General features: G+C 38.9%; 2 protein-coding genes and 1 non-coding gene across 3 annotated transcripts in view; all 3 read right to left on the minus strand.

Annotated features, from left to right (window-relative positions):
• Positions 1-618: 618 nt before the first annotated feature.
• The window catches only part of LOC134751455 (plastin-1), a 61,993-nt gene continuing 37,254 nt past the window's right edge, over positions 619-25,357 (minus strand). Inside the window, exons 2-15 of the mRNA XM_063686863.1 lie at positions 22,285-22,371; positions 20,624-20,770; positions 19,009-19,090; positions 18,047-18,200; positions 11,611-11,774; positions 11,374-11,483; positions 10,687-10,881; positions 9,895-10,108; positions 8,970-9,100; positions 8,315-8,462; positions 7,528-7,679; positions 6,964-7,065; positions 5,966-6,135; positions 619-1,742 (exon numbers count right to left, since the gene is read on the minus strand). Of these exons, the coding sequence (XP_063542933.1) occupies positions 1,475-1,742; positions 5,966-6,135; positions 6,964-7,065; positions 7,528-7,679; positions 8,315-8,462; positions 8,970-9,100; positions 9,895-10,108; positions 10,687-10,881; positions 11,374-11,483; positions 11,611-11,774; positions 18,047-18,200; positions 19,009-19,090; positions 20,624-20,770; positions 22,285-22,371 (2,124 nt within the window). The 3' untranslated portion in view covers positions 619-1,474. The remainder of the gene's footprint in view (positions 1,743-5,965; positions 6,136-6,963; positions 7,066-7,527; positions 7,680-8,314; positions 8,463-8,969; positions 9,101-9,894; positions 10,109-10,686; positions 10,882-11,373; positions 11,484-11,610; positions 11,775-18,046; positions 18,201-19,008; positions 19,091-20,623; positions 20,771-22,284; positions 22,372-25,357) is intronic.
• Positions 8,696-8,770, minus strand: Trnat-ggu (transfer RNA threonine (anticodon GGU)). The gene has a single exon. It is a non-coding gene; the product is annotated as a tRNA-Thr (tRNA).
• Positions 15,000-16,856, minus strand: LOC134751590 (uncharacterized). The gene is made up of 2 exons (XM_063687064.1): positions 16,754-16,856; positions 15,000-16,257 (listed from the first exon to the last, which is right to left on the minus strand). The coding sequence occupies exons 1-2, from the start codon at positions 16,854-16,856 to the stop codon at positions 15,341-15,343; spliced, it is 1,020 nt and encodes a 339-aa protein (XP_063543134.1). The 3' UTR covers positions 15,000-15,340.

The following is a 25,357-nucleotide window of genomic DNA, read 5'->3' on the forward strand; positions in this document are numbered from 1 at the left end:
GGGTTAATTCTTCCATCCCTTCCCCTCCCCCCTTTGTTTGACATAATTATTGAGTCATAATGTATTGATGGTCAGATTATCATTAGTGATAATTCTGAAACTGTTAACTTTTCAGGATATTTGTAAGGTTATCCTATAGATAGGTTAGGTTTGTTTTATGGCAATCCTTAAAAAGGTTACGTTTCTGAGAAAAACCTAATTATGACTAACGAAAATCCGGACAAACTATACATTATGACTTAAAACTTTATGGGAAACAATAGACCCGAATTAACCCTATAAACGCTACGCCTAATAATATACTTAGGTTTAGTAAGTAGGAAAGGAACTCACTTATCCGGAAGGGCAAAAAACCGGCCGTTGACGGATTACAGAGCAGGAGGAGAGAATTACCCGAGAACCCGATAATTGACTCCGTTTTGGTACAGATGTCGTGCATAATTGTTTTCCATCGTATTTTCTCGGAAGCGTTCGTATTCATGTCAGTTTGTCATGTGTGTGTACTTCAGTCAACCTCAGTACTTTTTGTACCGAGACTGACTGAAATAGCAAGACACGTTGCTCCTACAGATTCTTATTATGTTTTACATTCGTGAAGGAAGAAATAAATAAGCGTAATAAAAGTGAAAAATCGTATATTAAAACTTTGCTTATTAACTAAGAATAAAATTTCTGCATAAATAAAATAAAAACAAAATTATATAAATTCGATTCCCATTACGTACCTACGACATCCCTTGATCCCTTTACTCCAAAGATAGATATAACTCCGTAATAGATAGATGGACAGTCTAAGAAAAAAACGTGCCTCGAAAATTTGATTCTCGATCAGATGTCGCTACTACCTTTGGCCTACTCTCGTATAGAGGGCGTTGACGGTTTCGTTTGATATTTAACCATTTTAACGCATATCAGTGAAAGAACATGGGTCAAAATAATAAAAATAATTAATGCAAATTAAAAAAATCATTTATCCATGTTTAAATAGATTTTATCGTATTTTTATAAATCTTCATTTTTAGTTTTAAAGTGTGTCGATAGATGGCAGTGAATTTACTGTGGTTACAAAATTTACTATGACAGTACCGCTCTATAATATCTTCTTTATCCTCTTTGCTTTACTCCTATAGGAGACTACAATAGTGCTAGCAAATAAAATAAATAATATACTAAAACAATTAAACATCTCATAAATGTATCTGCAAATTGAACAGCTTATTCCCACTTTTACTACCACGAATTCTCAAAGGGGATGTAGTGAGGTTTTCCCTAATTCTTAGTAGTAGTCGTTGTTCGGTGTTCCAATTGCATTTCGCAACGCAACATTACTTACTAGATACAACTGATAAAAGTACCTAAGTTTAACTACCCGTTAGATATATATAACTAGTAAAAAATGCATCATTCATAAAGGAATGGAAATTCTTCGTAATCTTACTAGTACGAATTTGTGTATGGAATTGTTAAAATTCTGCTAGTCTTTAGCAAAATTATACGTAGTAGAATTGACAGACGCGGATCTATTCATCAAAGGCTTGGGCGGCAGTGGAGGTTTGTCCATTGGCGAGCCCAGGCCAGAGTCCTCAAACTCGCCTAACTCTACCAGGTTCTGGTCGATGTAGGACTCGGGTTCGGCCTCGTCCACCAGGTTTTGGTCGATGTAGGACTCGGGTGCTTCGTCGAAACTCTCCTCGATTATCTCGACCTCTAGGGAGTCGTCGAGGAACGCCGCCGGTTGCGACCTGTGAGGAATTTGTAATGGAAATAGAAGTGTATTGATAGATTTGATAGTGAAGAGAACGATGAATGAATGAATGAATGAAATTATTTAATCCAGAAAATATTTCCATACGAGGTCCAATGTCAGCGTAGGAAGAAATAAAAGCTTTTAAGGATTTGCCACACTGGATGCGTTCTGCGGTCAGCGGTCAGGTCAAACCCGCATTATGTATGAACAACATTGACATCAACCTTTGAAGTTGAAGTTTGACCTGACCGCGTCCCGCAGAACGCATCCAGTGTGGCAAATCCTTTAGGGTTGGATTGGTCGATCGCTGATGTGGTCGAACGTACCGTCGGTTGCTTCATCAATCATCATCATCTTGCTAGGGTTTAAGGGCTCATGTGAACCTGGGGTCCGCTTATGCAACTAACTTCGCTTATGATAAAGAAAAGTCCCGCAGAACGAAACCGATTTTAATTGCGAGTCTGCGCAATACAGCCAGCCGGTCAGCTTTATTGTGAGCGCACATTGATAGCGTGATGTGGTCATGTGGTGTGTGATCGACGCACAAAACGCTGACGAGCGGGACCGACGTGCAAAATCTAGGCTATAACCGTGAACATCGAAAATCTCGAGCATCTGTCTCTTTTACTCCAATTAAGGCATGGTTAGAGAGAAAAGAGATAGTTGCTCGAAATGTTCCATTTTCGATGTTCGCGATAGGCCCTCTGACGCGGATGTCGGCGTCGCTGTGCCGTCCAGGACGTTGTGTTTATTCGTACGCTCGACCGACGTCAGCGACCGATGCACGTCAATAAGTGGATACACCTAAAAGCAAGTAGATAGATATTGCTTACCTTCTACAGATTTCATCACGGGGAACTTAAAAGATGAATGACATTGAAACATACCAACATTTACGAAGGCGACACTCACAACAAGAAATGAAAGCACCCAAGCCATAATAGAATAAAAATTGGAGACTAGTGAGAATGAAGAGAAGAGCACTCAAATAAAATACGTCCTTAGCTTTACCAATTCCGTTTTATTATTCATTAATCAGCTTACATTTGTCCATACATAAGTGACCCTAGCGCATAATCTATGTCGATACAAAATGTAGGACCCTTCTGTCATAAAGCAGTCAAATAAAATGGAATATCAAGCGAATTGATCCGTTTGATTAAATAAATCTAAAATATCGGTAATAAAGTAATATTTTTCATAATAAAAATCTTAACAAAATAAAAATTTACAATTAAAAATATAGTAAAATTAAATCGTTGTCTCCCGAGGGAAAGTCCCCAATAAAATGCTCTACAAAAATATTTCACAAGACTTAAAATAACTTACCAAATATACATTCAAAAATTAAATATATATTGTTTTATTAGGGAATTTATAATTTTTATAAAATAATGGTAGAAATGCCAAAGGGAATGCCTATTGTGTTAGGAATGTAGTTTTTATGTCGGTCGTCATAAAAAAAGGGTCTTCTATCTTAAACATACACAAATCCACATTCACGTTATTGCCAATTCCCACACAAGCTGTTTTAGAGCAGATACTTATTAAAATTAGAGAGTTAACTTAATCTTTTGATAGTATATTTACTTTAACCTGAAAATGCTTAAATAATAACGTTATCTTACAAGTTATTACCGTTATAATTTTGATTGTATACTAAGTGTAAATTAGCACAAAATATATTGACTAAGTAAATTATTGTTATCCGTAGTTAAGTTATAATTATGTGTTTTATCTAGGACATCGTTACGTGCTTGAGCTAAATGTTCTAACTCACGATAAAATTAAACCTCTAATATAAACACAGTATATGTCTAAAACAATAACATAACACCCTTTATAAGAATGATAACTTTGTTTGGAAGCCAAAAAATATCAGAATCAAAAAACTATCAGCCTACAAAGTAAACTAGAATCTTAACCGCAAAGCAATCTTGAAAGCAAGTTCGTTGTATAAGTGTATAAAACATTGACACATCGTAATACTAATTGATAAGTACAAGTACTAGTGTAAGCCGTTCGCTTGACTACAGCGGCGTTGGCAACTCACTGCAACCCTCATGTATATTTTAGCTATCAGTCTAATCTAAAAACATACTATTTCCACCAGTTTATTTTCAAGGTAGAAATAGTACAAAAAAATTGTTCCCATAATTTTTAAAAATCAAACTTTTTAAAACGTCAATAAGACATAAAACGAGGTTTTCTGAAGTAATTGAAATAATATTTACCAATTTAGGTCAGACAATGTAGGGTTGTAGAGTACAGTTAGCGCTATATCTTGAAAGGCCTAGGCCTAATATTAAATAAGTTACCCTTAACTTACATTGTTACACATATTATTTATATATACTTAATATAATTCCCGGCTCGCGAGCAATTTCTTCATTTAAATTGATTTAATTGTTATCCTTGATACAATTGGAATGGGGATATATTTTATTTTAAATCAATTTAAATAAATTTCCCAGGACATCACAAATTACCTTAACCATGCTGTGCGGTTAACTAACAAGTGTCATGACACTATTGTTCCCCATACTAAGTGAGTGTGACACAAAATATCGTACACATGTAGTGAACAATATTTTACCATCGTATTTTCACGGAAACGCACGAATGTGTTGCTATTTCAGTCAACCTCAGTACAAAAAGCACTGAGGTTGACTGAAGTAGCATGACAAACACGAGCGCTTCCGAGAAAATACGATGACAAAGGATTGTTCACTACATCTGTATCTGACTATGAGTTGAACCGTACAGCAAATACTTACATAATAAAACTGTATAAAATGATCGGTATAAATGAATTTTCATATTCATGAGCGGTGGCGGAAAATCGTCTATAATATTGCTTGTACCATTTAGGTGGGTTATTAAATATAACGTTTCAATTATATTGTTGGCCAGTTTTGTAATAAAATATCACGTTATCAAACAAAAGGTACCTCATTATCGCTTACCATAAGGACGAAATTAGCTTGTATCTTTATACGAATAACCTGTCAGAGCGTCCTTATGGCAAGCGACAATGCGGCACCTTTTAATTGAAAACGAGACGGATACTTGACTCCAAGTACATTCCAAGCCCATTGCTTAGTCTAAAAGTGTATATTTTATTATCATTATTTACTTTAATCAGGATCATTTATTTATATCAATGAATACGAGTAAACAAATAAAACTTTAGCACAGATAAACATGAATATGATTTTTTAAACATGATTATTGCGTACAATAAAATGGATTGAATGATTAATCGTGATACATATATCAAAGACATACAAAACGTTTCACAATACCTTAACCAAAACTCAGTAGAGACTTCCATACAAAAATGTTACAAACATTATAGTGGTATCAAAACAGTCTCTAAAAAGTTGCGAGCAATTGTCACAGACAATACAATACCATACAAAACAACTAGTCAATTGACCATTTCATGAGTGCATTTAGATAATTCTTATACTTCATAAAATAAACGCAGAATAGTGAAAATAGTCCCTTACGTTTGTTTAAATTTGATTTGCCATTATCTAAATGCACTCTAGACGAAATCACAGATTTGGGTCACCAAATCCCAATTTTTTCCAGCATTCGAAAATAGTATAATTACGTATAAATTGGGGTAATGACTTATTTTCAGTCCAAATCTTGGTACCAGTGAGATTCATGAAGTACGCAGAATGATGGTAAAACAAGTAAAAGTTTTAAGCGTACAGTTGGGTGCCTGATGCAATTTTTTCAACCAATTTGCTTTAATTTCTCGCAATCTCAATGGAACTAAGAGTTGAAGCGATTGGTCAACTTACTTATTGTTGATATTTTTGTTATTCATTTTAATGTTCGTGAATTCATTTCGCGTCTGAACAAGCTTATTTTAACCCTTAGAGTCCGGAGGATGCGATATTGCGTCCCAAAAAGACTAGACAAACTAAGGTTTTTATTTCTTCTGTGCTCGGAAGTTAATCAAGTCTCAGCCATTGACAATGTCATTTCGAGAATTTAACATTCGGCGTCGTTAGCGCTATGGAAAATGGCGTCGCTACGCAGTTGCGCCGACGTTGCGTCGAGCAGCCATAGACTTGACTAGACGCCTATGCTCTTAGAGGTATCTTTACCAAAGCAATATCGCGTCCTTGGGACTCGGAGGATCCAAGTGCCAACAGAAGTAGTTGACCCTGCCGTTTTTCCCCGATGCCCGTGGTGACTTACGCGTGTACAGGCGCGTCCATGGTGGGTATGTAGTCGAGCGCCATGAGGCAGGCGAACACGGTCATGATCATCTTGGGCTTGCGCTCCGTGATGTCCTCGGGCAGCGCGTACACGCGGGCCCCACAACGGCGCGCCATGGACACGGCGTACTTCGCGTTCGCAAGGTTCTCCTGTCAATACATATCAGAATTGGTCGTAAGCAAAAACATACTAAGAAACGTAAAATTGACAAATATTGGAGTTGCAATAGGGTATTTTCCACATGTTGAATTTTAAACTAAATCTAGTCAAATAGATAGACAATGAGCAATTTATCACAATAAATTGGAAACCTAAAAACTAAATGGGTTTAATAAACAAATACATCAAAGTTAAGGAAAAAAATAATGGTACCATTCCTTACATTTTAATTAAAAAAAAATGTACGGCAACAATATACATAAACGGCATAAACGCAATATTTCACTGACGGCTTCTAACTCTTCTAAGCGATAGCGTCGTTACATGCTGACGTCACGATGTAATGTCATTTTGTATGAAGCGTTTCGTCAGTAAAGTGCGGGTGCCAGACTTTGACCATCATTTGTGACTTTTGTATTCCTTTAAGACAACGGGTCCCATACAGACATTTGATCCTCAAAACAAACCTGATCGACCGATACCATTCATAAAAAAATGTAGAGTACCCTATTTTAGCACTTTTTAACGTGTCAACGAATAGAATTTCCCACGAGATATCTTTTCTCGTAAACAGACAATTACGACAATTCTAAATGAGAACAATAGTAGATTGTTAACAAGGAATGAAAGGCACTCATTTCAGTCGAGGTGTGTTCGAGTGCCAAGAGTCCGAGACTGAAATGGTGCCTTTCACCCGAGTTAAACACTACTTTTCATTTCGTATAATACGAGGAATGTAAAATACTTTCTCTAGCAGAAACGTATCAACAGAAAGACCCACTTCAAAGCATGAAAAATGAAAATAAATATAACAATACCTCTTCCTTGCCACCAGGTAGCACCAGATCGTAGTTGATAGCTCCAGGCTTGATGGCGTCGATCAGATCGATCACCACCTTGCCGTCCGCGAGCACCTCATCCTGAAACATGACGATTTTGTAAACTTTTGGTCTCTGAGCCTCCGTCGATATTGTTTAACATCTAGTCATTGCACTGTCATTGACATGTCATTCAAGTGTGTTTTGTCATTTTAATAATTTGTAAGGGAAAGTACAATTTACATATATTTTTTACTTATTAGTAATTCTGTCTTTTAGGACAACGGGCGTGAAATCGATAAATTATTAACCTATTCACACAGGTACAGATGGTTTTTGAATTTTAATTGGTTTATCTAATTGATGCGATCCAAGGACAAAACATCGCCGAATATAAGTGGGATGGGACTTGACGTATGATGATGGTAATGAAACTTTCTGATACTGCCCAAGTTATAAACGCCAATGCAAGACCTTCCACGTTCCTCTACAGTCCAAACACAATCATAAGGGATCAACGGAGGGTCTGCCACCTTGTGGTCTAAATCGGTGGCTCAAACTAACCTGGAAGCTCTTGATGGATGAATTCTTGCCGGCGGATGCCAGTTTGTTGTTGACCCACTGCACGATCTCCTTCTCGATGATGGGGTTGCCCGTGTTGGCCAGCCGCGTCAGCACCGACAGGGTGTAGGCGCGCATTAGTTGCCAAATCAGAGCTGAAATATTACATTATCGGTTCAAATACAGAAAATCAAGGGAAAATAAAAGAATACTTCAAGCGGGATGTAAACCTGTGACTTTTTGGAAATCATCTCAGTTGCTCTTAAATTGAACCTTGACAGATACCAACTGTGTAACGCAATATACTCTTATTGTTCATTTTAGTGATCTTAATTTTAATGATCTCATACATCCTTAAGCGATATTACTGATTAATGGACGAATAACTTTTTTATTTATTTGTGGTTTTTCTAACGCCTTCTTGACCAATGTTGGTCTCTCAAAAATATTGATCCTGGATAGAAGTGGAATGGTGGAATGAGTATATAGGGTAGATTTTCATGAGTGGGTAATACCTATATCAACTATATTTACTGAAAATTCAGGGTTCTAGCTTGAGCGACCACAAAATTACAAGAAAGTTTAAAATGGCCTAAATGGCTTCGAGAAAAGAATGGTACGGCCGTGCCTCTTTGTTTTTCCCGATTGGGTATTTAAGATGGACTTAAATAGTTAAAAATATCGTGAAGTATCGTAAGTTTACTGATTCGTCGGCAAGCAGACCTCAGGCTCCCATGAGCCGGGGCAATAAGTGGGGACAAACGCTAGGAAGAGGGAGAAGTGTCGTTACCGAGCGTGAGCGTGGCGTTGCCCTCGTTGATGTCGGCGCCGGCGATGCCGACGAGCGAGAAGCCGAGCTGGCGGCCGAGCTCCACGGCGTAGTTGCAGTTCTCCAGCCGCTCCATGAACTTGCGCAGCTTAGAGAACTGACGATGCACCTGCACAACAATTCACATTTATTACATTACTAATTATATCAATCAGAACATGACCGTTCGATCTTTCAAAATTCACGCACACATAAAAAGACTTCTTCTTAATTTTTTCATTCAAACTCAATCATTCAGCTGTGCACGAACGAAAGCGATAGGAATATGACAGCAACCGTCGTTTTGATTTCCGGATATCATAACATACTAGTTGCTAATTTTTAAATTAAAGGAAAAATTTACACCTCCGGTAGGACTCGAACCTGCGACCATTGGAACACCGGTCCAATCGCTTCTGCCAACTGAGCCACGGAGGCCTACCAAATGTGTAAGAATTTTTCCATCCCTTCCTTCAACGCCTTAAGGGTGGCGCTCGCAGACGTTTCTGATTCATAGAAAACATTCTAGTTCCTGTTGAATTCAGTGGCGGTAACTAATGTCAAAAGATGGTTCATCGTATCCGTCTGTCAGGTCGGCATACAGCTCACGTGTCCAGTAGACGGACAGAAGAGTTACCTTCTTCCAGTTGACGATGCCGGGGCGGATGATGTCGTACAGCTGGAAGATGACGAGTCCGTCCGTCAGGTCGGCGTACAGCCAGTTCACGTGCGGCGCCACACCCATCGAGTTCATCCAGTTGCGATACGCTGGAACATTTCATTTTTATTTAATGTACAGCCGAGTAGCCGAATTTGAATATAGAGGCTTTATTAGACTTCACCGGCGGGAGTGCGTTGACACGCTCTCGATTCACTCGCACGGGGCGGGAAGTGAGGTCGGTGTGCCGGCAGACACGTTCACGTCTCACTATATTATGACGAAGCCCGGACTAAACGCACTTAACAAAAACCGCGAAGGCACTTCATGACATGTTGGTCTGCGACCAATTTGGTATATGGAGAGCTATGCTATAATTTATAATGCCATTGAGCGGGATGACAACATCCCATGAATGCAAAACATGCTGATTTCTCGAGTCGAAGATAAAGACCAAAGCTTGTAGACGTTTATATAGCAACCACCATAGTTTTAGTGGTTCACCAGCCAATAATATACTAACTCTTCTCCTCCCTAGTCTCATCCAGCTGGTGCAGCTGGGCGTCGTCCTCGCTCTGGCGCTGCAGGCAGGGGTGCTGGTTGAACAGGTTGGCCACGAAGGCCAGGTTGAGCTTGTATAATATACTAACTCTTCTCCTCCCTAGTCTCATCCAGCTGGTGCAGCTGGGCGTCGTCCTCGCTCTGGCGCTGCAGGCAGGGGTGCTGGTTGAACAGGTTGGCCACGAAGGCCAGGTTGAGCTTGTATAATATACTAACTCTTCTCCTCCCTAGTCTCATCCAGCTGGTGCAGCTGGGCGTCGTCCTCGCTCTGGCGCTGCAGGCAGGGGTGCTGGTTGAACAGGTTGGCCACGAAGGCCAGGTTGAGCTTGTATAATATACTAACTCTTCTCCTCCCTAGTCTCATCCAGCTGGTGCAGCTGGGCGTCGTCCTCGCTCTGGCGCTGCAGGCAGGGGTGCTGGTTGAACAGGTTGGCCACGAAGGCCAGGTTGAGCTTGTAGACGCCGCCCACCACGTCGGCGGGCGACACGAAGGCGCGGCAGCGGAGCTTGGCGGCCTGCTGCAGCATCAGCTCGGCGCGGCGGAGGAGGTCTTGTTCCTGGAATACGATATCGCTTTAGTTATTTTGTTCTATAGAAGGGAAGAGGTAGAGGCAGACAGAAAAGGAGACGACCTGGACTCTTTGTGGCACTGGCAGGAGCATGCACAAAGACGTGATGAGTGGCGGAAGACAGGGGAGGCATTCGCCCAGCAGTGGGACACAACATAGGCTATTAAAAAAGAAGGGTTTTTAGAAAAAAGTGTACCTTTTTTTTATTAAGAAGTAACAACTCTTGGGATCTTTCGTCCCATAATTGCGAGGACTATTGATTCAAAATGGGAAAAAAATTGTGCAAAATTTTTCATACAATATTTAGGTGCCAGTTTTGTAACGGTCCATACGAAATGTTTGTAAAAATGAGTCACAAAACTGTCAATCTTTCCGGAAAAAACTATTTTCTTATTTAAATCGGTAGTCCTTGTGATTCTGAGCTGACCAGAAATAACTCAAAAGTTTAGTTTTTGTTTTTTTTTCTTCATTAAATGCCTATAGGAAGGTTTTTCATTAGACACAGCAACTAGGCAGGAGCAGTCAATAGCTGGTGATGGACCAGACAGTAAGTGGGTCCGACTCACCCTGAGGGCGTCCAGGGTGACGTTGGCGTCCTGCGGCGCGATCTGCTTCAGCAGGTAGGAGTAGATCTCGGAGTCGGCGACGTCCTGCTGGAAGTTGGTGCAGCGGCGCGTGATGCCGGCCGACTGAAGCTGGTGGTTCACCCAGCGCAGCAAGATGGCTTCCGGAGACAGCGCCATGAGGTCCTCGATGCGCTCCTGGGGAAGATAGTTACATCAAATAAAAAAAATCGATAGACATCAAATTGCAAAAAAGAGATGCCTGGAGAAAACCCATGGCAACTTCTGCTAGTAAGCAATGTCCGAAGTTTCACAAAAAAATAAAGCCCGTCACAGACGCAGCGATAGTATACGTATACGGATAGGAATGGTAGCTCAATCTAACAAGTGAATTATACATACATCTTCCACTAGCAATCATAGATCAATAACATAAATCAAAAATGTCTTGTAACTTCCCTCCTTTCTTCACATGAACAATTCGATTCATGCTATGGCAAATTGGCAATCTTTTCATAAAATGATCGGTTGGCGACATTAAAAAATCGAACCTAACGTAACCATATCTTGAAGTTATTACATGTAATTTCATGAAATTTAATGATCATATTCTACGATCTGGCCACGACATAAGTGCCATTGATGTGATAGTGTTTTTTTAAGATTTTGCGTTTTTGTAAGCTTCCTTACCTCATCGTTAAGCAGTTCGGTAAGGCCAGGACAGTGCTCCAAGGTGATCTGGTTGAACAGACCAATACGGATGATCTGCCACAACAGACCCAGCACCAAGTGGGGTTTGCCTGGAAACAAGTCAATTGTTATAAAATATACAGGTTGATTCATGAGACATGAGCAGGACCAACCCTATACGCTCAGTAAATGTTAATTTATAAAGCAATCACACACAATATTGTGTGGTAGTCTTACCTTTGGCCAAGTCATGAGCATCGATGTTGACGATGTTGCAGCCGATGGCCTGCGAGGAAACTAGAGCGAGAGTGAGGTTCTCGTGTTTGGTGTAGAGAGTGAGGTTCTTCTTGTTGATGGCGCGCTCGTCTATCGTGTCGGGGCATGAGTGGTTTATCACTTTACTGAAAAAAAAGGTGAAAAAGTTTTATAAGAAACAAAACTTGGTAATGTTTTTGGCATTTCTTACGGCACTATTTTTTGCGGCTAGATAAAACAGTGATTTTACGAGGAGGATTATAATGTTTAAGACCGCGAAGACATATTCTTGATAGTGATGTTTAGATTACGATTCCATTTAAATATCATAAAGATCTTGTAGTTGAATCATAATTTAAATTATGTACGTTCCCATTACCAGTTGGACCACTACAACAATTATCTTGTCTTCGCCTCCGAGATTTATCCTTTACATGGTAGTTGTCTAGCTATGCAGCAACCTAACGCACAAGTATTTAGAGTAGAAAGAGAAAACAAGTTTGTTGTCTCTTTCTCTCATCGAATGCTCCCCACGCGCTGCGCTCGGGAGCAGCTTCATTATTTTCAGAGACGAAACTATTTAGGAACAGCAACATTGAACTTCAGGGGAAAAATAAACATTCATACCAAATGATAAAAAGGGGCGGGAGGGCCCTTAAATCTCCTCGGCGAAGACAAGATAATTAAGATCGAACTTCACTTCAGGTAAGTTCGTTTGATCATCTAATTATCTTGTCTTCGCCTCCGAGATTTATCCTTTACATGGTAGATGTTCAGATTTTCAATGTTGTAGTGAGTAATATAATAGGTAATAAAATAGGACACAAAAGAAATCCATCAGTAATATAACGTATAAACAATAATGTATTCGATTTTTACACAATGTGTTAATACATATTATTCTGGTAACAAATTTGTGTTTGAATCAACAATTGGTCTGTCATAAAAATTTGCAAACACGGCTGATTGCCCAGACCAACCAGCAGACCGTCTTATGACGTCGACACTTACACCATTACGCGCAGCGGCAGAAGTTGAAGCGTGCCGCGTGCTGTGAGCTCCGAATATGGAAGTGTCGACGCCACTAGCCTGCAGAGTCTGCTTAATCCAACGACCTATAGTCTCGGATGAAGCAGCTCTGTGTGGTTTTTTATGAGTTAAGAATAAACGATCTTCATTATCAAGTCTTAGAGACGACGTAAATGACAAGTATTTCTTTAACACGGTCGGTGGACAGATGTTTAAATTTTGATTGAAAAAGCGCAAATTAAAAACAGGTTGAGCACGGCCTATACCGGAAGTTTTAATCAAATCTGATACTGTGATTATTATTCGATCATTGTACGATTTAATATTTGTTATTCGAATTAATGAAAGTGTTTGGGTCCTTTGTCCAGACGCTAGTGCTAGTAACATGACTAACTTTTTTGTTAATTGTTCTAAATCATTAGTATCATTATCAATGGTTTGTAAGTATTCTAACACCACACATGGGTTCCAAGTAACATTATAACGCGGAAACACGGGTTTCAATTTAAATATCCCTTTAAAAAACCTTTTAACTTTTTCATCCTGACCAACACTATGAGGAGAAATCAATGAAATCGCTGACCTATGATTATTAAGAGTTCCATAAGAGGCTCCGGACTTAAAACATTCTGTTAAAAAATTTAAAAGAAAAGACACATTTATATCATAGGGAAAGTGATTATGAGTTTCACAGAAAGACCACCATTGCCGTAAACTAGAAGAATATTGAGACTTCGTATTTTGCGCCAAGGAAGCGAGCATGATATCAGCAGATTCTAATGATATTCCCTGCCTGATGAAGGCTTCCCGGATAACACACTCACAGCCAGGGAAAGCTGACGATGAAGCGGGTGTGCTAGTCTGAAAGATGAAGAAAGAAGATTTTTATTAGGAGGCAATATCAATATATCACCTATAGATAAGGCCTTAAATAAGGGATACCAAGGTTGAGACGGCCATTGTGGTACTATCACTATGCCTGTGGCTTGATCAGTTATAATTTTATTTAGAACCTTCAATATTAAGGAAAAGGGCGGAAAGGCATAAAAGAAAAATGAACTCCACTCTATCGTAAAAGCATCAATATTGTAAGCAAATGGATCTCTTTTCCAAGACACATATAAATGACACTTCGCATTTATCCTTGACGCAAAAAGATCAATCTTCGGCTGACCAAAGGTTTCTACAACCTTTGCAAAAGCATACGCTCCTAATTCCCACTCCGTATCAACGTTTAGTTTCCGGGATTCACTATCAGCCTCCACATTTAATGATGACTTTATATATGACGCGAATATATGTATATTTCTTTTTTCACACCATTTCCAAATCATGTTAGATACCGAATTTAAATGAGGATATTGAATACCACCCATGCGATTGACGTATGATATAGCTGTGGTGTTATCCACGCGTAAAAGAATTTCGCAACAACTTAAGTCTGCAGCAAAAGATTTTAATCCAAAAAATACTGCTAAGAGTTCTAAGTAATTAATGTGCTTACAACTCTCCGATGGGGTCCAAAAACCTCCTGTCTTTTCACCATTACATGCAGAACCCCAGCCAGTGGTTGAGGCGTCCGTGAAAATTTCTAATTTGTACTTGTAGTGCTTTATAGGATTAATCGACGATAATATATTTCTCTTCCACCAATTTAAATCATCAATCAAAATGTCTGGGACAGACATAAACGAATCATAATTGTCATTACTCTTTAATAGTGCCAAATACTTAACGCGTTCAAGAGACTTGGTGTATAACCAGCCGTAAGCAATAGCGGGACACGCGGCGGTAAGCGAACCAAGGAAACGCGCAAAATCTCGGATTCGTATGCTTTTTGTAAGCAGCATATTATTTATGCGTTTCAACAGACTCAGACGTTTACAATTAGGTAACTCCAAGGTCATTGTTTTTGAATTAAGGACAAAACCTAGAAAATTACATGAAGTGGAAGGTGTAAGCTTACATTTTTTATAATTAATTACAAACCCAAGACGAGTTAAACACTCAACTGTATGATTGACGTTTTCTATACACATCTCTTCCGTATCTCCAAATAAACACAGATCGTCTAGGTATCGTACAGACTTATAACCACGAGCCCTTAAGTGACCTATTACTGGCTGCAATATTTTGGTAAAAATGTATGGAGCTACAGACAAACCAAAAGGCAAAGCATTAAACTCGAATAATGAACCCTCGACAAAAAAACGTAGGTATTTTTGGTGAGAATCATGAATTGGTACTAATAGATAAGCTTCCTTCAGATCAATTGTAGCCATAAAACATCCCTTTGAAATTAGTCTTGTTGCAGTTCGAATGTCTTCCATCTTAAAGTGATCTGTATTTACGAATTTGTTTAACTTTTTGAGATTTAGTATAAAGCGCATACTGCCATCACTTTTCGGTACTAGAAAGACATCCGAAACAAATTGTCCAGTAACAGGAAAACATTTTTTAATTGCCCCAATTTCAATGAAATGCGTCAACTCCTGTTTAATTGCAATTAACTCATTTTTGGAAAAAAGTCTTTTTGGATAATCACTTAAAGCTTGTTTTGGTTCAGTGACAAATGGGATCTTATATCCTGAAACAGCACGTAAAATAAAATTATCATTCGTAAGCAAACGCCATTCTGGTAAAAAATGTCGCAAACGACCTGCGTGTACCTGAGACTGTAAGTCTAATTGCGGTCCCGATCCCGATAAGTTGAACGATGCGCCTGCGGCGGGTGACGACGAGCGCGCGGTGGCGGCGGCGGCGGAGGCGGCGGGGGGTAACGTCGGCCGGGCGCTCGCATCGGTAGTTCGCGCCGGCGATTCGCGAACTGGTGCGGAGGGTAGGTCGTCGGCGGCCCACCGACACGACGCGGGTAGTATTGCCTGGCTCGTTGTTGCCGCGGTCGATACGGCGGTGGGCCTGTCGAGTTTAACCCTGCGTTTGCAGATGTTGATGCCTGTATAATTTGACTTGTCTTCTTTATGCCCTTTGAATTGTTTACTAAGTCGCCCAATTTGTCACCGAACAAAAAACTATCTCTTTTCCTGTCCTTAAAGGATTCAATAAGAGATTTATCCACAAGAGGGATTATGACTGATCGACGGGTGTCGGTTTCCGCATAATGAGAATCGGCGATTAGTTTGCCGGCATCATTCAAAGTAGATATCACATCGGGAATGTCAGGGCTCTTCTTTAATAAAGATGTCAGGGCCTTCCCGACAGCCGCAAGAGCCTTCCCAAGCTGATCCTGCTTAACATATAATCGCTTGTCCCGTAACCGGCAAGTTTCCACAAGCATCGCTGCTACCTCCGGGTTCAGTGTAGGAGCTTTAGCCAGAGGCACATTGCTGGGAAACAAATATTTTTTCAATAACTCCTCCCGCGTTTCCTTTTTTAAGCCGTTTATCAAAATTTGTTGGAAACGACTGGCGATGTCGGGTTGCAGGTCCACTCCAAATTCACCTTGCTCGGATTCCGTTTCGCCAAGAACTTTTAATAAATCTGGGTCAAAATTATCCGCGACCTCTTCATTGTCGGGAACAACAACAGGATTAGTTTCTTCTATAACCTCAGCATCCACATTCGTAGGACTTAGATGTTCTGTAACAATTTACGAACATACCCGTAATAAATAAAAAAGTGTAGGTAATAATTATACAGGCAGACGGCGCGCGATGAACTTAACGCGCATTAAACGGGTTATCAAATGTTGCAAAATAGTGGGTAACCTGCACTTGCGGTCTGAACCTTTATTGCACTCGGCAAATGCCAAGCGTTATTTTTACAAATTAATAATAAGAAACGCATAATGCCTGTTCCAATATTCTTTTGAAATCCATAACCCGAAGAATACAACGGGGTTAACGATATGTAGGTATAGGGCAAACATTTTTCTACCGAAGAATTCAACGGTAATAAGTTGAATATCAAAAGTGGCCCGTAGAATGCGACAGAATTATTCGCATAGATGTGTAGGCAATTTTTACCCCGAAGAATACAACGGGATTTATAAATATTAAAAGTATCATTTCTTTTACCGAAGAATTCAACGGTAAAAGCAATAAAAAACGGCGAACTGACGGGCTATAATATTAACCTTCGGGTGGCACATCTTCCTCTTCACTACTGGAGCTGGAGTATATAATACGTCGACGCTTCGGTCTTCGATCCTCTTGAAGCATCCGTTCGTAATCCTCCATTAGCCGGGCCCATTGCAGTCGGTGCGCACGCACAGACAAGAATGAAGCTGCTCCCGAGCGCAGCGCGTGGGGAGCATTCGATGAGAGAAAGAGACAACAAACTTGTTTTCTCTTTCTACTCTAAATACTTGTGCGTTAGGTTGCTGCATAGCTAGACAACTACCATGTAAAGGATAAATCTCCTCGGCGAAGACAAGATAATTAAGATCGAACTTCACTTCAGGTAAGTTCGTTTGATCATCTAATTTTTACCTATTGCATCATAATATCTAACAGGTGAAAATAGCACTTTACTGAAGATATTGTTATAGGTTTATTAATTAATATGCCAGCGACCCATCGATAACCTTAATTTCGAAGATAATTAACGAGTTTGAACTTGCACTTGATAAACTCCCGAAACGACCTTGTCATGTTGAATCAATCAACGGGGCATTTTAACCGCTATATTATAAGGGTACCAGGGTACCACTATATTATCGGAGTGAAACAGCTTTTTATTAGGTTTACTATCGCAAGGGAGAGGTGCCCGGAAAAAATCTAACGCAACTTCTGCAAGCATTTTTTTGTCCGAAATTTCATAATAATAATCAGGCTTAGGTAATTTGATTAATTGGGAGTTGTTAGCGTCAGTTGAATCTTTTCTGTATAAGTAAACGAGACAATTGTTATTGCAAGTAGCACTTTACATAGGATATGCACGCAGCTTCTGCCCTTATAAGATAAACCCAATATCTGGGGTTTAGGCTACTTGGCTAGAGGCATGTTAATTGGACTCAGAATATGTGCGACGGTTTTTGTTTGGAAAGATAAATCTACGTCATTAGTAAAGGCTTTCGGATTGATATGATGATTTTAATGGTTATATTACGGCTGTTAAGCATTCGATGTGCGCTACGGCATTATTAAATGGGGATACATATTTTTACATTCGGGACGAAAAGAAGATCTTTGTGTTTGGGAAATATTTTTTTTGCTGTTTGTTATAAAAAACAACAACAGGTGTTGTTTTACTAAAGTTATTAAAAAATTTGCTAGAAATCTATAAGGTAGGGTGTTTGTATCTTTATTGCTCTATGTTCTACTGGGATCGATGCTACAAAATCGATCGATTTGATGCATATCGATTCGTTATTAGACTTATTTATTAGCCGATGATGATTTGCTCTCGTTCTTAAAGTTATACCTACCAAAGGATGAGACCGTCCTTCAGCTTTTCATAGAGCTGCTTGCCCTCGGCGTCGATCGGCAGCAGGTGCTTCAAGTCGGGGTCGTTCTCCAGGTTACTGTTGATCCAGCCCGAGAAAGCCATCTGCTCCTCCAGGCGAACAGAGTGTGTTGTGCCTGAAATGTATTATTATTGTTAGTGAGAAATAATAATTAGTCAATAAGAATAAAAGAAGAGATAACTGACCAACCCAAAAAAACCTCGTATGCAGACGTATCTATTGCATATGTGCAACAACTTTCCTTTAAGGAGATGGATAAAAAGACCTCTTGCATTATTTGCCTTTTTAGGGTTCCGTAACCAAAGGGTAAAAACGGGACCCTATTACTAAGACTCCGCTGTCCGTCCGTCTGTCTGTCTGTCCGTATGTCACCAGGCTGTATCTCATGGACCGTGATAGCTAGACAGTTGTAATTTTCACAGATGATGTATTTATATTGCCGCTATAACAACAAATACTAAAAACAGAATAAAATAAATATTTAAGTGGGGCTCCCATACAACAAACGTGATTTTTTTGCCGTTTTTTGCGTAATGGTACGGAACCCTTCGCGCGCGAGTCCGACTCGCACTTGGGACGGTTTTTTTTTTCAACATATGAAAGTTTACAGTTGCCAACCTAAACTTAATATGTATTACAATAAATTACATTAATATAATGAAGTCATACATGTCAAAACTGTCAAACATTAATGTAAACCTTATTTTTAACAAAATTGATGTTTACTCAGATCATGTCAAATACCAATAAATCACCCGCACTTGTCAAGAAACATCTTAGCACGTCTCACGAAAACACCTACACTATCGTGGATTATATCTGTATCAGCATTGCGTGTACAAATCATTCAGCAGCAGTTTGTATGGATCACGAACCTCACGATCTAGTATGACTTGTGGCGATAAATATTCAAAATATCTTACCATCGCTAGACGCTTCGCTCATGCCACCAAGGTGTTCCAGGTTTTCCTTTTTACTGACAGCCTGTTTGAATGTGCTGGACACCTAAAATAAAAAAAAAGTGTTTAATGTTTATATTAAAAAACTTGTTTTGCACGCACTATAAACAATAGTATTGCGATAAACGTCGAATAAATAGAGCTTGTCTATCCTACAATGGTTATAAATAATGCACTTAACTAAAACAATAAAGCAAACACGTAAATTATATATTGATTAGTTTGCTATCGCTATTGTTGTGTTACAATAAATATTTAGTTTACCCTTTATGGTTAACTAAGACAGTAAACTAATTGTCGGCAAAATTCACTCTTTCTATTTACAATAAGGATACCTAAATAAGAATCATTTTGCGCTACATGAATTTCCATAAACATAAAACTTAAAACGCTGAACTAATTTAATTGGTGTACAAAATTTAATGCGCGTTAAACTGGTATGTGTTTAACAGTACCAATTAATTTCACGGGTAGTTTGCGAAGTTCTTAATTATTGTTGCCGTTTGTTTCTAGCTCTTTAACAGGCACACACAACACAAAACACTCTTTTTAGATTTATTTGATGGTTCAATGAACTAAAGGCGTACGCTCTGAAAAATGAAATCAACACTTTTTTTGTCTTTTTCACTTGGAGTATAAATTTGTAACAGAGAAAGCAAATTTATTTGGCTGATATGCAAAGCATGAACGTTAACAGTTCCATTTAGTTTTTTCAATGTATTTGTTTAAAGAGTTTCATTGATACTTTAATTGATCTGAGTACTGAAGGTGAAACTAGTACATTTTCTGATAGAAATAGTTAAAAAGTTATATTTAGTACTTATGAAGTCGACAATGCTACATTCTGTAGGTTGTCCTAATTGATTTAGTGCTGATTATGGGTTACGTACTTAGGTAGGTTATGTACCTACATATACCTATAGACTGGTGATTTGAGCGACATTGTCTCTGCTGGTATCATAGGTCGAACTTATCAAAAAGGTATTTTGCGTCTGTTTTGCCTGGCCTGTACTGACTTTTCCGTATCAGACATAAATAAAACACTTTCCTCTTTCGATGTTGACACATTTAAATAAGTAATAACAATTTGATTTGTTGATAACTAGTTTAATAGCCATTTGAGCGTTAAATCGCTAAGAAGATTCGGTTTATTGGGTTCAAATATATTGACACAACCTACTTGATGCAATATTAAGCGTTTCATGAAAGTTCCAATTGATAGTCTCGAGTATAAAACTGTTTACGACTGCTAAGCGTTCATCGACATACTTAAATCGTAACACTTTGAACACGTTCCCAAATAACATCTTGGTGTTGTAAGTGGCGCTGAATGGATAAATGACATAGGATTTTATAATCACAACAAAACATTTGACATACATATATCGCTGACATATCTCGACCTGCGAGCGTAATAAATCATATCAGATGAAGCAACCCAAGCGTTTATATCATCAATTTTAAGGCGTCAAAGTCAGATGACCGATTAGATCAAAGCGTTTTTTATGAGACGGAGTAGGTGCAGGTCGAAGCCAGGAAGACTACATTTAATCATTGTACCAGAATGTTCTGAACTAACCTGCTGGGCCTTGAGGTTGGCACAGAGCTCCTCGAATTCCGAGAGAGACATGCCGTTTTTGCGCGCGTCGCCGTTCATACTGCCGTTGACGCCGCGCCCGTGCTGCTTCGGCCCGTTGTCGTAGTACTCCTCTATCATACACCGAACCTGGAAACAGAGGAGATGTGTTAAATGCTATGCTATGCTTGCAGCTCCAACCACGTGGAAATAGGACTTCACCTAACGGGTCAGATGTCCAAAAGTACCCTCACCTATTTATTCCCAGAATTTTACAAGTAAATTTTTATTAAAAAGTAGTTTAGCGGTGAGTTGGTAACAAAAAGACAGTCAGGTTCGGATATTAGTATGAATGGTACGGTTGGCTTCTCAGTCGCCGCCGGTCACTTTAGCACTTAATTTTCTTAATTAACTTATTTACCCTGCAGTGGCATTTTACATGTTCCCGTTAAATCTCAGCTCACGGTCCTGCCTACAGTCCTGTAAGTCTTGAAGCAGATGTTAGAGTGATAAAGTAATATAGATAGGTATTACCAACAAATAAAAGCTGTCTCACACGGTGACAAGATTGTACCTAACAAAGATAGAAAGAAAGAAAACATGTATTTACAAATGGGGGGCTAATTAAGTTTTATAATTAAGGTATTGTGTACCAAGGTCGTGACCTTTACATATTTTTGGAGAACGCTTTAGTTGTTAAATATTATAGAGTTACTTACCATGGCCACTTCCCAATTTAGTTATCTTTCCTTCATATTGGCGTTCTCTTTAACCAAAGTCTTTGAGCATAGCACTAAAGTTTCATAAAGCTTAACAGTGCATTGCTTTGTTTGTATCTAATAAGATTACGTCATAAAGACGTCAGCTTCATAAAACACCTTTTATGTACACAGTTTAAGGAAAACAAGTCTTAGCGACTAGTTGTGAACCGAGGAAGTCATACATATGTAGGACCACGTTTATTAAAAATATACAATCGATTCCTGGTCATTTACGCTAAGCGATACCATAAATAGATGAGTAATGCAGCAAATTATAAGGCAGCATTTTATCTTTTAGATACATCAATAAATTTTTATGTTGCCAGTACTTGTCTCAGTTACTTCTGCATCAAAGCTTTAGCCCTATTCATCATCTTAACACTTTCTTGCTTGCTCCTGAGTTGCACCCTCGGGGGACCAGAGGGTAGATCCTCTATCCTCTAGTAGACCCTACGACGAAAAGCGAAATTTCGTTATCTGCCTCTCTATCGCTCTTGCATATTCGAGCAATAAGGAGGGAGATAAAGAAATTTAGATTTTGGTTCTTCGCGGTAGGGCCTCAGGGTCTGCTCAGCAACGGAAGCCCTGGCTAGCCTTAGTCAAATATATTCAATAAAAACGGAAATTTTACATATTTAATTGAAAATGTACTAGTCATTCCTTGCTTGATGCTTTGCAAAGCGCGGCGTCGTATGTTCTTTAGCTGTGAAAAACATATAAAGAAACTGGAAAAAGCTGGGTCTTCGGTTGACGCTGTACGCTGCGTTCATATTGCGTTGCGTGTAGGTATACTGTATGGGTAAACAACAATATTTCTATAAGTAGATCCGAATGTGAGGCTGCAGCGTAAATCGTCAACTGAAGACGAAGGATAATAAAGAATAAACAAATGAGAGGATTTACCTTCCATTGTGGTATTTTGTAACCGACGCTATCCAGCGCGTCTTTAAGCTCCTTCAGGTCGATGTAACCATTGCCGCTCGTGTCCAGCTGTAACAAGAAAAACGTAAACTTATAATATGCTGTAGTTACGTCAAAAAGGTCAGATCTTAGTATGAGAGAAGCTTTATAGGATTAACGGAATTATGTAAAAAATAAAATAGAACATCGGCCATTGACCGTTCTATATTATAGTTAAAATGTGTTACAATGTCGGAAGATTAAAGTTCTACCGTAAATATTATGTAATGATAACGCGGCATAATTTTATACACATTTTAATGACACGAGAGTAAATTATAACTTTTAATTTTAACACTAGACAGCGTGAGCGTGACGTTTTAAACAAATTCTTAATTCATTTTTGTTGCGCTGACAACTACAGCAGTATCATTTATGCGATTTTTTTCCGTATCAACTACGAAATAAGGGCGATATAATGTGTTAATGTCAATGTGGGCAGTACAATAAATGATGACAAGTAAAGAATAAACAGCCTTGGCTCTCCTTTTGCGTACTATACGCAGATTTATGGTAATGGATAAAAATATACGATGACAAAGTTTGTTATCATATATTCGTTGTCCTGAGGACAATGCATTCGTCAGGGTAACGGTTGATAGCTGGAACAAAGAATATGTGGTAATCTTTTTGTCGATACTCACATATTTGACGACTCCATTTTTTTGCTTTAACTTTAAGTCATCTGCCTACCGCCCTACCTACCGAGTTACTCAGAATTAACACACTGAATATTACCACCATATCCTTCGTTTTACTTTTTCCAACTTTAAAAGCTTCTGAACGTCAATTGTTAAGCACAAATGTCTCAGCGCTGCGGGTCCCCGCAGCTTTATGCAGCGCCTATTCTTCGCACCATCACATGGCTCCACCCTCTATTTCATAGTCTGTTGTTTTTAGGGTTCCGTACCCAAAGGGTAAAAACGGGACCCTATTACTAAGACTCCGCTGTCTGTCTGTCTGTCCGTCTGTCACCAGGCTGTATCTCATGAACCGTGATAGCTAGACAGTTGAAATTTTCACAGATGATGTATTTCTGTTGCCGCTATAACAACAAATACCGCTATAATATAAATATTTAAGTGGGGCTCCCATACAACAAACGTGATTTTTTGCCGTTTTTCGTGTAATGGTACGGAACCCTTCGTGCGCGAGTCCGACTCGCACTTGGCCGGTTTTTGTATTCGTTTAGGTAATAAATAAGATAATGCATGTTTGTTAGAATTATTTTTGCATGTCTCTAATTTTCTTTTAAATTATGTTTAAAACTTAGCTATGTCGGCCATCAGAGCTATGTAATAATAAGGATAATAAAGATTTTTATCTATCTATCTACCCTAACGCTTACTGGAAATAGTGTAAATATGATAAGACACGATTTCGCGGGACCATAAGAAGTCATTTATAATTTCTAAATGTTTAACATGCTTAAATATTTAATTCATTAATAAACACAAACGGAAGAAGCACGATCATTACGTACTTATACAATCAACGTCATTCATGGTTCATGCTCATCACATTCCAATGTATTAACTTTACTTTACGACTAATCATTAAAATTCCTATATCCACAGACATGTAAGTAAGTAGGTAGTTGAAACGACTTATTCGTCCACATCCAAAGCTGCTTTCCTTCGAAATAAAACTCTTTTGTTTTGTTATAAAATTAGCCTTCTAATGAGCAAACCTGAAGAATCGTATGTAAGTATGAGATGAAAATTAAGAGTCAATTGAAATACGCACAAGATAGTTCACTATAAAACTCCCGTTAGACCGTGGGTCACTCACGTTTTATTAAGTCGAATAGCTCGGAATCCATCCAATTTTCAAGGATCCTTTTCACGGAGCAAAGACTCGGGCTCGACCAGTGAAGGCGAGTCGTTGCTCCGTGAAGAGGATCGTTGATAATTGGATCGAAACATGTCGAGCTATTCGACTTTAGTATACGTGAGTGACCCGTTTTAAAATCATTTTAATAAGACAGTTCACCCTTTAAACGGAGTTCTTCTAGATCAGTGGTCTTAACCGGTGTTCCACGGACCACTCTTCGAGCACCGAGCACAAGTCCGAGAATTTTTAAACAGGACAACCCTTTGCCTTCATTCGACATATTAGGTATTAACTTGGAAATATTATATATGTATGCCTGGTGCCAATTTATTACACGTAAACAAGTTTACACAAAAAAGACAAAACAAAGTAAACGATATAAGAATAAACAAACCAAGGCAAACTTATCCTTAAACAGGGATCTTTTTATCTAACCTTTGAGAAAATGAGAAAAGAAAAAGTATTAAAAGGTGTAAAAACAACTATGAACAAGAATGTTCTTTTCATTGAAAGGCGAAGAATTACTATATATACACCTTATAAAGCAAAGTCCCCCGCCGCGTCTGTCCGTATGTCTATGTGTCTGTATATGTTCGCGATAAACTCAAAAACTAATACTGAACGGATTTTCAAGCGGTTTTCACTTATTAACAGAGTGATTCTTGAGGAAGGTTTAGGTGTATAATTTGTTGTGTAACCTGTGCGAAGCCGGGGCGGGTCGCTAGTTTTAGATACACTCTTTTACTTTGATAGAGGAGCGCTGTTTTTAGTTAACAACGCATATTTATAATTACTCGTAGCTGTATGACGTTGTCGGTACCCATAAACACGTAAGGTTTCATAACAAGACAGTTAACGTGAGTGAGTCAGTGTCAGTATGCAAAGTAGGTATATCCGCATGTCAGTAGGTCGTCGAGAGATTGAACCATTTCCGTGTAAGAGTTTTGAATGATTCATGGTTAGTTTCACTAGACTTATATTGACCGGGATATAGACCGTGATTACCTTTTATACTGTTTTTGAGCTCTACACAACTTTGACATCCACCCGCTATCTTCAGTTACCCGTGAACAAGATGCATGTAACTGCGTCGAAATATCGGGAGCTCAAAAACAATACAAAAGGTAATCACGGTCTATCCCCGGTCAATATAAGTCCATTTCCGTATAATTTTCTATGAGTC

Source organism: Cydia strobilella, chromosome 22 (genome assembly GCF_947568885.1).
Source record: "Cydia strobilella chromosome 22, ilCydStro3.1, whole genome shotgun sequence".
In the NCBI taxonomy this organism is placed as follows: Eukaryota; Metazoa; Arthropoda; class Insecta; order Lepidoptera; family Tortricidae; genus Cydia; species Cydia strobilella.

Coding starts and splice junctions, on each gene's coding strand:
- LOC134751590 (XM_063687064.1), bottom strand. CDS start 16,856: ATGGAGGATTACGAACGGATGCTTCAAGAGGATCGAAGACCGAAGCGT. Junction 16,258..16,753: donor GGAAGATGTGCCACCCGAAG/GTTAATATTATA, acceptor AAATTGTTACAG/AACATCTAAGTCCTACGAAT.